The sequence below is a fragment of the Mauremys mutica genome, chromosome 7 (genome assembly GCF_020497125.1).
Source record: "Mauremys mutica isolate MM-2020 ecotype Southern chromosome 7, ASM2049712v1, whole genome shotgun sequence".
NCBI classification, from domain to species: Eukaryota; Metazoa; Chordata; order Testudines; family Geoemydidae; genus Mauremys; species Mauremys mutica.
The window spans coordinates 44,169,305-44,182,247 of NC_059078.1; the positions used below are offsets into that span (position 1 = coordinate 44,169,305).

The 12,943-nt window shown below is 43.1% G+C and overlaps 1 protein-coding gene across 2 annotated transcripts in view; it reads left to right on the forward strand.

Annotated features, from left to right (window-relative positions):
• Positions 1-2,319: 2,319 nt before the first annotated feature.
• Positions 2,320-12,943, forward strand: part of LOC123374071 (inter-alpha-trypsin inhibitor heavy chain H3-like) — a 56,088-nt gene continuing 45,464 nt past the window's right edge. For both annotated transcript variants that reach the window (XM_045023516.1, XM_045023517.1), the window contains exons 1-4: positions 2,320-2,475; positions 5,773-5,793; positions 6,883-7,049; positions 11,753-11,857. In XM_045023516.1, the coding sequence (XP_044879451.1) occupies positions 2,383-2,475; positions 5,773-5,793; positions 6,883-7,049; positions 11,753-11,857 (386 nt within the window). In that variant the 5' untranslated portion in view covers positions 2,320-2,382. The remainder of the gene's footprint in view (positions 2,476-5,772; positions 5,794-6,882; positions 7,050-11,752; positions 11,858-12,943) is intronic.

Genomic DNA, 12,943 nt, shown 5'->3' on the forward strand with positions numbered 1-12,943 from the left:
TAAGCCATTTATCTGGGCACTGTATCCATTTCTGAGCGAGTACCTGCGCTGGACATCAGCCACAAGGAGGTGCAAGCAATTGGCTTGACTGCCTCCTCCCCAGAGTTCCCAGATATCTCCTAATGCCCCCTTTAATGTCTGCCAAAAACGTGTCTCCATCCAAGTCTGACGGTGAACCCCATCCTCCCAACATAACTCTGGTGCCCCATTTGCTAAGTCAGGATGCAAACTTACTGACCTTCCTATGACCCCCGTGAATTTGGCCTCCTCTCTATTCACATCTCTCTTAGCCTTGTCCATCTGGGGCAGAGGGGAGGGGCTTCACAGCTCCCCTCCAGACCATTCATTGCAATGTATCTGACCATACAATTTTTACTCCTGGAATAAGTTCCAAGATCTGCCTCAAGTCCCTCTTAGCTCTGAGCATTAAGTCCATCTCTTTGCAAATTCCCAAACCATTTTCCCCAAGCATTTTCCACTGTTATATCAGGTGCCTGCTGATGTACAGCAGAGGCATCAGCTGGTCCCATAACATGCCCCCCTTTCCGTGCCAACTCAGGACTGCTTCACTGAGCCCGAGCTGCGAACCCTTGGGCAACTTGGATGCCTGCCCATGTGTCCAATAAACAATACTGTGCCCACAGACCCATACCACTGTCTGCATAGCCCTTCTTCCCACCTTTGGAATGAAAATACAACAAATTAACACTGACTTCCACATACGTTCTGTAGGTTTCCAAATGCCAATGCCCAATTGCCTCAGCCCTCATACCCAGCTGTGCTGCTGCTGTTGCCACCTGGATCCTGAATGAGTTGAAACCAAATTCCTTGGCTGGCAGCCCCAACCTCATCAGGCCCCCGTCTCAATACCATAACAAACTGGTATGTTGTGAGGGGACTTCTGTCACCATCTCTCCCCAGTCATGTCACCATGCATGCCCTCAAAGTCTCCATGTGGCAGACCCCAGTCTCACATTGCTCCCCTAGGATAATGGAGTCACCTAGGCCTCCTTGATCAGTCTTTGACTTGTGCAAGTGTTGTATCACTGCTTGCCCCACCAGTGTACATCCCACAGTTCCAAAGACCTTCCAATGGAGTCCCTACAGGACTCCAGTATAAGCTCGCTGAGCCTGAAAGTGCCAAAAAATGCTGCCCTGAACAAGGCCACCTCCTGTCCACTATGACATCTGTTTCCCAGCACGTGTACCAGAGCCTTAAGCATGTTAACTGTGATGGGACAACACGTATCCTCCCTCAGGCCATTGGTTCGCGATGACCCCGTCAAAGAAACCATCAAACTAAGGCCTGGTCTACACTAAAAAGGGGGTTCGAATTAGGGTACGCAAATTCAGCTACGTGAATAGCGTAGCTGAATTCGAAGTACCCTAATTCGAACTACTCACCCGTCCAGACGCGACGGGGTCGAACTCCGCGGCTCCAAGGTCGACTCCGCCACCGCCGTTTGCAGTGGTGGAGTACTGGAGTCGACCGCGGCGCTTCCGGAGTTCGAACTATCGTGTCTAGATCAGACGCGATAGTTCGAACTCCGAGAAGTCGAACTCGCCGTGTCGACCCGGACGGTAAGTGTAGACTAGCCCTAAGAAGCTGCAGCAAGGATCTGGGTAAATGTTTAATCTACTGACAAACATAATGGCCGATGGTCAATTGGAGATTGTTGACACCATTTGAGGGGTTGCTAATCCACTGTCCCAGCGCTGCCAGCAGCTGGAAAAACGTGAAAAACGTGAAACCCCCACAGCCCGATTGCTACATGGGGGCAAGGGGGCTATGTTCCCTCCTTTCCCCCATCTCCCTATGATAGGTGCTGGAACTAGGGGGTCGCACCCCCTGGCATGAACTGGTTTCCATGATATACAGGGTCTACAGTTTGGTTCAATGGCTCTCAGCACCCCCACTGTACAGATTGTTCCAGCACCCTGTCCCTATGCAGTACTTGGTGATCGGACCTGGCACTAAGCTGTCTTGCTAACTGACCCTTTCTGCTGCTGCTCTCCTGCCTCTCCCTCTCCAGACGTGGGGTTTGGGGGGTGGGGAGGATTTTCCCCTCCATTTCTCCCTCTCAGCCTATGTGGTGCCATGCCAACTGGCCTAGTCTGGGGAAAACGGGCTTCTCCCACACTCTGACCACTTCCGCATTTGCTGCAGCATCTGCCTTTGTCTCACACCTCTTGTCCTCAAGTGATATAGCCCTTCCCCCACATAGGGAGTGGTGCTGTCACTTTGGGTAAACAACTTTTTCCGGCCATTGTTTGTTTGAACTTGCTGGTTTCCTATTTAACTAAATGTAAACGTCAAACCTACTGTGAGGTTACTAAGCTGGGGTATTTGCTTTTTCTGAGCTGGAACTTTAGTTTTTCAATATGGATAGTGTCTTATTTTATGCTTTGTTGGCATCTATTGCAACTACTACAAATGCTGAATTTGTGGTAGCACAATTCAGGAACATCATCAAGGTAGGTAACTTTTATTTTAAAGTCGGGTCAATTGTTTTATGTGGGATGGAACTACTGTAGTTGACAATATATATTCCCGAAGAAAGATTTATGCTGTACGAAAATTACTGAGAGTGTCAGAGTTCAAGAAGCAGCCACCTAGTCTGACCTCCTGCACATCGCAGGCCACTGAACCTCACCCAGTTAGCCCTGTATTGAGCCCAATAACCTGGATTAGACTAAAGTATTACAGCCCTCCCAAGACTCAATTACCGTGGGCAGAAAATAGGAATGATTTGTGGTGCACCAATACCCAAAGCCCCTGCAACAGCAGGCAATTCATTTAATAAGCTATACCCAGATAACCCTAGCAAGCAACCTGCACCCTATACTGCAGGAGGCAAAAAACAATACCCCCAAACAAACCTTACTAAAGTCAAGATATACCACATCTACTGCTTCCCCCCATCCACAAGGCTTGTGTCCCTGTCAAAGAAAGCTATCAGGTTGGTTTGACATGATTTGTTCTTGACAAATCCATGCTGACTGTTATTTATCACTATATTATCTTGTAGGTGTTTGCAAATTGATTATTTGCTCCATTATCATTCCAGGTACAGAAGTTAAGCTGGCTGGTCTGTAATTCCCCAGGTTGTTTTTATAGATGTGCACTATATTTGCCCTTTTCCAGTCTTCTGGAATATCTCCAGTCTTCCATGAATTTTCAAAGATAATTGCTAATGGCTCAGCTATCTCCTCAGTCAGCTCCTTGAGTATTCTAGGATGCATTTCATCAGGCCCTGGTGATTTGAAGATATCTAACTTGTCTAAGTAATTTTTTACTTGTTCTTTCCCTATTTTAGCCTCTGATCCTACCTCATTTTCACTGGCATTCATGATGTTAGATGTCCAATCACCACCTACCTTCTTGGTGAAAACTGAAACAAAGAAGTCATTAAACACCTCTGCCATTTCTACATTTTCTGTTTTTGTCTTCCCCCCCTCATTGAGTAATGGGCCTACTCTGTCCTTGGTCTTCCTCCTGCTTCTAGCGTATTCGTGGAATGTTTTCTTGTTACCCTTTATGTCCCTAGCTAGTTTGAACTCGTTTTGTGCCTACATACTTGTGTTATTTGTTTATATTCATCCTTTGTAATTTGACAGAGTTTCCACTTTTTGCAGGACTCTTTTTTGCATTTTAGATCATTGAAGATCTCCTGGTTAGATTGGTCAAAGCCAGGGAGAGGCTTATTGGCTGCTGGCAGGCTCTTGGGGTCAGAGTTCTGGAACAAAGCTGCACAGCCACAGCATACCCAGGGTTATGAGGCAGATGGTGACCAAGCCCCTTTCTGGCCGGGGTGAACCCCAAGATATCACAGGGATACACAGTTATCTACATTTACAAATAACATTAAAGATGTCAAGCTTTTTAACAATATCCACAAGGGAGAGATGAATCTAGCAAAGAAATGCTTAAAAATGGTCTAACGCACAGCTCAGCAGCCCAGTATAAACATTTAGCAGCGCATAGCTCAAAATGCTGCTCACCTCTACCAGCCAGTCCAGTCAATAACTATCTTGAAAGCAGGGAAAAGACTGTTCATCTCTCAGTCTGAGTGGCTGTTCTGCACCTTATTCCTCTGTTCAAAAGCAATGTCCACGGTTGTCTTGTTCTTCTACTACGCAAGAGCAGCAGCTATTTAATTGCCTGGAGGATTTCACCACCTTTTTCCAAAGCTTTGGTTTTAACTTCCATGGATTATTCCTTGCAGCTATGACATTTGTAGCCAACTCTCTGTGCTGTACAGGCTGTTTCTAGCCCAGGCTGCTTGGGTCAGGTATTTCTTATTACTAATTAAGCACAGGCAGGCAGGCAGGCAAACACCCTTCAATGTAGGAAAGGCTCTGTTTCAAGGGCTACTATCTACCACAGACATGCATGAACAGCAGTTAGCAGAACAATAAAGGAAGCTGGTGTGTACTGAATCATGAGGGGCCAAAGCTATGAGCTAGGCTGAGGTAAGACTAGGGTGGTGGGGTTATTAGAACAAGACACCACCACAACCAAAACCCCCCAGGAAGGCAATTTTGAATTCACTACTGAAATTTGTGGGGAGCCAGTAGAGTTGTTTGAAGATAGCTGATGTGATCTCTCTCCTTTGTACATTATACAATAGAACATGCTATTTGTATAAATGAAGGGGAAGACCCAGTGTAAATTAATAACTGTTGCAAATTAGCAAGGCAGCAAATGAACACCTAAGAAATGAGGGCGATTACATCACAAAGCACAGAAGCATATCCTTGCCTTTTAGGAAATGAGTAGTTCCAGTGAGGTCAAGGGGACAGCTCATGTTTCAAGTTAGGAAAGTGTTTGCTGATTCAGGGCCTTATTTAACAAGTGGTGTTCAGTTTTAGTGATTTCTTATACTTCCTATCTAGTAGTAAATGTTCTGCAGCAGGGCTTCTCAGTTTTTCCTTAAAGTGGACCTCATGAGTTTTTTCATATTCAAACTTCCCTACCTGTTTGTGATCATACAGACCACTGTCTCACCTCCCAACTGCAATTACAAACGTTTTGATGGTAACCACAACAGTTGTTTAAATGGACAAGTCATAGTGGGAGAGAAAATTCATATTTTTAGTTTTCTTTAGACTGACAAGTATTTTGTCTACTTGGAGGATGTAGCATGGCTGGGGGTAGGGACAGAAGTTAATTGCACTCGCTTCACCTCCCATCAGTTGTTTTTTCCTCAAAGGGAATCCAGGAAAGCCAGCAGCGTGTGACTGTATGGCCCTCTGCAGAGATAATGTTTTATCCAAATAAGTTGCTAGTGCTTTGAGAACAAGCCTATTACATTTTTGCTGAGCACTGTTGGCTGGACTGCAGAGGCTTTCTTGTGAGAATTATGGGTCAAGCAGGATGACAAAATGAGAGTGAAGTGAGTGAGGTAATATTTATTATTGGATTAACTTTTGTTGGTGAAACAGACAAGCTTACACAGAGCTCGTCTTCAGGTCTGAAGAGCTCTGTGTAAGCTTAAACACTTCTCTCTCACCAACAGAAGCTGGTCCAATAAAAGATATTACCTCACCCACCATGTGTCTATAATATCCTGGGAGCAGCCTGGTTACAAAACACAGCAAACAAAAATGAGTTGTGAAGTTCTACTGAAGAGTAGCTATATACGTAAGCAGTTAGAAATAAATGCAGGAGCTGGCTGGGGAGTGACTTGTCCTCCACTACTTCACCTCTATGGCCAAGATAAGTATAGCTGTGGGAAATTTATATTAATTTCTTTTTATTTTAATTTACAGAAACGAAGCACCAGTGATGTGGTAAGTGCTCCCATGACCCAAGAGGGTGAGTTTAAGGCCTTTTGGAGTGAAAGGTGCTGTTACTTCTCATGCTCTTATTATGGGTTTAAATCCCTTTATCAGAAATGACTTTGGCTCATTTGGAAGTCTGTAAGTAAGTTATAATGCATATCTGACCCTGTTATGATGTAGAGTCCTTAACCACCTATTGACTTGGTGGGCTCTACCTGAGCTCTGCATCCACATAAAACAGAGTTAATATGCAGTCAGTAATGATGGCTGCTAGCAGTGTTTCTCCCCTTCCCAGCAGACTAGGTACCACATGGTTATTTTCCTGTAACTCTTTAGCATTTGGGGGCATTTGCTATGCAGACAGGACCTCCTCCCATACTTGTGTACAGGCGTGCTGGGATGATTTTTATAGTGGGGGTGCTGAGAACCAAACTGTAAACCCTGTATATGATGGAAGCCACTTCAAGCCAAGGGGCGCAGCAGCACCCCCAGCTCCAGCATGTTTGTGTAGCCAGTTTGATTGAGCCTCCTTCCTCTGAGCACTCTGTGGGGGAGACCATCCCAGAATCCATTGCCCGGGGTGTTGCTGGTGCAGTTCTCTGTGCATGTCACCCATGCATTCTGTCTCTTGCTGAAGTACGATGGGCAAGCTGCCCAGAATTTTCCAGAATGTGCTTGTCCAAACATGGCTAAGCAGTCTGGTTAATGCAGCCACACAAACATGGTTGTGTTGTAAGGGGAAAAAAGCTATTTTGTGGACACAACCCAACCATGTTTTTTTGTTACAAGGTTAGAGGAGTGTCAAAAAATTGCTTATAAAAAAATTGTTGCAGTTGTAATGTAGATGGAGCTTTAACTCATCAAGCACCAGGGCTTTTACCCACTTATCTCTCTCCCCATTACACAATATATTAAATAAAGAGACAGAGTAGCTATAGGGGTAACTTAGCTTTCCTCATTCTAATAAAGTTCCTTTCCCCGTATTGGAAGACAGCTACTCTTTCTGTGATTACCATTGTCACATGAGTCTGTAGAATGGAGTTAGAATAATTAGCACAGATTTTTCACTGTAACCAGGGTTTCTCTTTCATTCTTCAGATCTTCAATGGCATAGAAATCTACAGCATGAAAATTGACAGCAAAGTGACATCTCGATTTGCCCACAGTGTCATCACCAGTCGAGCTGTCAATCATGCCAGTGTGTCTAAGGAAGTGTTTTTTGATGTGGAGCTGCCCAAGACGGCCTTCATTACCAATTTCAGCATGTAGGTAGTTTGCTGATAGCTTGTCTCGATGAGGTTGCCAACCCTCCTGGTTTCGCTGGGAGTCTCCTAGAATCATGCCCCCTCTCCCAGAGGCTACTAAAACCAAACTGTAAGATTTTAGGCGCTAAAAGTCCAGCAGCGGGGCTAAGGCAGGCACCCCACACCCTCACCTCCTTCCCTACCCCAGCCAGGAGCCCCCTTCCTCACCCAAACTCCCTCCCAGAGCCTGCACCCCACACCCCTTCCTGCAACCCAACCCCCTGCTGCCCCAGGCTCAGCCTGGAGCCCCCTCCCACACTCCAAACATCTCAGCCCCAGCCCAGACCCCACACTCCCTTCCACACCCCCGCCTGGTAAAAGTGAGTGGGGGGAGGGGAAAGCGAGCGACACAGGGAGGGGAGATGGAGTGAGTGGGGTGGGGCCTCAGAGAAGGGGCGGGGCAAGGGTGTTTGGGTTTGTGTGATTAGACAGTTGGCAACCCTACTCTCCGACTTGCTGTATTGTTTTTTTCACCTGCACAGTGACACAATTTATATTTAACTCGCCTTCTCATTTAAAAATGGCACAGTAAAATGTAAAAAAGATATGCATTAGTTAGGACTGTCAATTAATTGCAGTTAACTCACACAATTAACTCAAATTAATCGCAATTAAAAAAATTAATTGCAATTATTCGCAGTTTTAATCACACTGTTAAACAATAGAATACCGATTGAAATTTGTTAAATATTTGGATGTTTTTCTACATTTTCATATATATTGTATTCTGTGTTGTAATTGAAATCAAGTGTACATTATTTTTATTACAAATATTTGCACTGTAAAAATGATAAGCAAAAGAAATAGTATTTTTCAGTTCTCCTCATACAAGTACTGTAGTGCAATCGCTTTGTAATGAAAGTGCAATTTACAAATGTAAATTTTTTTTAACGTAACTGCACTCAAAAACAAAACAATGTAAAACTTCAGCGCCCACAAGTCCACTCAGTCCCACTTCTTGTTCAGCCAATCACTAAGACAAACAAGTTTGTTTATATTTACAGGAGATAATGCTGTCCTCTTCTTATTTACAAAGTCACCAGAAAGTGAGAACAGGTATTTGCATGGCACTTTTGTAGCTGACATTGCAAGGTATTTACGTGCCAGATATGCTAAACGTTCATATGCCCCTTCATGCTTCCACCACCATTCCAGAGGACATGCTTCCATGCTGATGATGCTCGTTAAAAAAATAATGCATTAATTACATTTGTGACTGAACTCCTTGGGGGGAGAATTGTATGTCCCCTGCTCTGGTTTATCCGCATTCTGCCATATGTTTCAGAGTAGCAGCCGTGTTAGTCTGTATCCGCAAAAAAAACCAGGAGTACTTGTGGCACCTTAGAGACTAACAGATTTATTTCAGCATAAGCTTTTGTGGGCTACAGCTCACTTCTTCGGATGCATAGACTGGAACATACAGACAGGAGATATTTATACATACAGAGAACATGAAAAGGTGGAAGTATGCATACCAACTGGAAGAGTCCAATCAATTGAGATGAGCTATCATCAGCAGGAGAAAAAAAACACCTTTGAAGTGATAATTGAGATACCCATAGAAGGTGTGAGGAGAACATAACATAGGGAAATAGATTCAATTAGTGTAATGACCCAACCATTCCCAGTCTCTGTTTAAACCTACGTTAATTGTATCTAATTTGCATATTAATTCGAGTTCAGCAGTCTCTCTTTGGAGTCTGTTTTTGAAGTTTTTTTGTTGCAAAATTGCCACCTTCAAGTCTGTCACTGAGTGGTTAGAGAGGTTGAAGTGTTCTCCCACTGGTTTTTGAATGTTATGATTCCTGATGTCAGATTTATGTCCATTTATTCTTTTGCATAAAGACTGTCCGGTTTGGCCAATGTACATGGCAAAGGGGCATTGCTGGCACATGATGGCATATATCACGTTGGTAGATGTGCAGGTGAACGAGCCCCTGATGGCGTGGCTGATGTGATTAGGTCCTATGATGGTGTCACTTGAATAGATATGTGGACAGAGCTGGCATCGGGCTTTGTTGCAAGGATAGGTTCCTGGGTCAGTGTTTATAAACACTAGTTATAAACACTAACCCACTCCTGTCTGTGTGTTCCATTCTATGCATCCGAAGAAGTGAGCTGTAGCCCACGAAAGCTTATGCTGAAATAAATCTGTTAGTCTCTAAGGTTCCACAAGTACTCCTGTTCTTTTTGCATATATTTCATGTTATAGCAGTCTCGGATGATGACCCACCACATGTTCATTTTAAGAACACTTTCACTGCAGATTGGAGAAAACACAAAGAAGGTACGAATGTGAGATTCTAAAGATAGTTACAGCGCTTGACCCAAGGTTTAAGAATCTGAAGTGCCTTCCAAAATCTGAGAGGGATGAGGTTTGGAGCATGCTTTCAGAAGTCTTAAAAAAGCAACACTCCAATGCAGAAACTACAGAACCTGAACCACCAAAAAAAGAAAATCAATCTTCTGCTGGTGTCATCTGATTCAGATAATGAAAATGAACATGCGTCAGTCCACATTGCTTTGGATTGTTATCGAGCAGAACCCATCAGCATGGATGCACATCCCCTAGAATGATGGTTGAAGCATGAAGGGACATATGAATCTTTAGCGCATCTGGCATGTAAATATCTTGAGACACCTGCTACAACAGTGCCATGTGAATGCCTGTTCTCACTTTCAAGTGACATTGTAAACAAGAAGCAGGCAGCATTATCTCCTGCAAATGTGAACAAATTTGTTTGTCTGAGCAATTGACTGAACAAGAAGTAGGACTGAGTGGACATGCAGGCTCTAAAATTTTACATCGTTTTATTTTTGAATGCAGTTTTTTTGTACATAATTTTACATTTGTAAGTTAAACTTTCATGATAAAGAGATTGTACTACAGTACTTATATGAGGTGAATTGAACAATACTATTTCTTTTGTTTATTTTGCAGTGCAAATCACTTTTGTAATAAAAAATAAATATAAAGTGAGCACTGTACACTTTGTATTCTGTGTTGTAATTGAAATCAATATATTTGAAAAATATCCAAAAATATTTAAATAATGATATTCTATTATCGTTTAACAGCGCGATTAATCGCGATTAATTTTTCTAATCACTTGACAGCCCTAGCATGAACATTTAAATAAAAAAGAAGCACTGAAAACATGGACCAAACTGTTTAGCATTGGCTTTCTTTTGGTGCTATTTCAATCTCTTTGTTTGTCAGAGGTATTAGAAATACCATAGCAAAAATGTGTGTACCAGGAGTAAGGGCGGGGCTAGTGTTTTATAGCTACCTTGCATCTTTATAGTTAGAGCGGTGTCATGCGATTTACAGTGCTAAGCCCCAGTCTCAGAAATTCTGTCTGCTCCAAAAATGTTTGTTTTATTCTGGGTTATTTTTAATTTAATCTACAATTTAGAATGAATTTACATTTCATGAAAATGACTAATGTCTCTCCTAGATAAAAACTTTTCACTGGGGAATTTCTAGAAGAACAAATATACCTGAAGCCCTTTTGGGGCTTTATGTCTGTGCAATGTACAGCCAATGTAACACCTATCTGATCCTAGATATGTGCACTAGAAGAGCACCTCTAGATCTACAGCATTAAAACTAAAGGCTTCACGCTTGAAGTATTTCAGCCAATGAGTGTGCAAAACATTGGATATTTGATTATGTTAATTGAAGTTTGTCATAGGTCTCACCCCCACTTAGAGCTGTTGGGTTCCAATGTGGGGACCTGCACTGGTTTCCCTCTAAACTAAAATCCTAGATTAGATCTAGTAAAAGCTGCCACCACTCAATCAGGTATGTGGATTGAGACACAGTCCTTCCCCAAAATCCTAGGGGATTCCAAGAGCCCCAAATCCATGGAGTTCTTACACCCAGGAGAAATAAACCATTCCCCCTGCTTCCTCCCCCCTCCCTTTTCCTAGGAGAGACACCGGGATTTAACTACAGAGGGATACCTCCCCCTCCCCTTTCCCTGAGAATCCACCCAAAATTCAGCAAAACACACAATTGCAAATGTAGAAATCAAATTATAAGACTAATTCGCCTTTCTAATTAATACTTACTATTAAATAGTAGAAACTACTCCAGGAGAACTTGGAGACATGACTGACCTCTCTTAGACCCAAAGAGAGCTCTCACAAAGAACACAGACAAAGGCTTCCCTCCACAGAGATTTTAAATTATCTTGTTTCTGATTGGTCCTCTGTTCAGGTGGTCATCAGGTACTACATGTTAACCCTTTACAGGTAAAAGAGACCTTAACCCTTAACTATCTGTTTATGACAAAGTTAAATAATTAATTTTCTTTTTTCTTTTCTTTTTTTCCCTCCTAGAAACATATGTTTGCTTTGCTGCAACCAACATAAGGTTTGCAGCCAGCATAAGAGGTTTGCCTGGAAGCAGAGGAGTTTGTTTAAAAAGAAAAATATTCTATTAAAATTAAGAGCCTAGTAAATAAACCATCCTATACTCAACAGACTGCTTTAAATACAGCTCATACATATGTATTAGGATGATAATTTGTCAAGCACTTGACTAGGGTCTCTGTGCAAATCTGGTACTAATGACCTATTGTAAAACTGTCAGGCCAAAAGGTTTGCCTGTAAAATATAGATACATTTATCTTCACCCAGTTTTTTTGTTTCATCTGCAGGACAATTGATGGCATCACCTATCTTGGAAATATAAAAGAGAAAGAAGCTGCCAAAAAGCAGTACGAGAAGGCGGTTTCACATGGACATACTGCAGGTCTAGTCAAGTAAGACTCAGATCAGCGTGTACACCCTTATAGCATCGTTATTCACTTCCAGTCCCATAGGAAAAGTGTGTTCCTGTGTTTCATGGGAGTAATTTGAGAAGCATATACAAAAGAGCACTTACTTACCTTACAATAACTGTGGTTCTTTGAGAGGTGTTGTCCACACAGATTCCACTTCTGATGTGCAAGCACCACATGTATGTGAAATTGGATTATTTTTGGCTAGCAGTGTCCGCTTGGGCTGCCCTTGTGCCCTGGATATCCTCACATCCTCACTCCAGGGCATAAAAGGCCAGAGCAGATTCAGCCATTCCTCAGCTCTTTTGCCAACATGGAATCCTATTGTTGACCAAGTCTGTATAAGCAAGGAAGGAGGGTGGGTCTTGGAAATTGAATGAGCTCTAGCTTACATGGGTGGATCTAACCTAGCGATCTAATCATAGGATCTAATACAGTTAGATACCCATTTAGACAAACTGGGTGGAAATGGTGGGACCTTTAACCCTATCTGCAAAGGCTACAGACAGTGTGAGGGAGCAAAAATGATCATGATCATCCCTGTTTGTTGACATAATGTATGGCTGTGGGTGTTCTCCATTATCAGCTGGATCCCTGAAGCAAAAGTAGAAATGCTGTGCATGCGAGATATATGGCTCCGAGTGCCAGGATATTTATGTGAATATGAGTTTTCTGTGGGGACCAGAGGCCTTGTGTTTGAAGATGCTCCAGATGAGCTCCCATTTGAATGTGGAGGCATCCATCACCAAAGGATGCTCCATTGCACACGTAAAGCAGGTCTTTACACTAATCTGATGAGGAGAGGACTTCTTGCAGAACCTTCATTTTCATGTCCATCTGGTGCTTGCTGCGTAAATACATGGATTTCAGCCACCCTTGCAGATGGTTGAACTCTAGCATGCTGAGTGATGTAGATGCAAGAGGCCATGTGATTCAAAGGCTGCCTGAGGCATGCTCTTGCAGACATCTCTGGGTGAGCCGGCTGATTGATGAGATTCACTATGTACTCACAGGTACCTCCCCTGCAGTAGATAAACTCTTGCTGACCTCAAACCTTACACAGCTCCT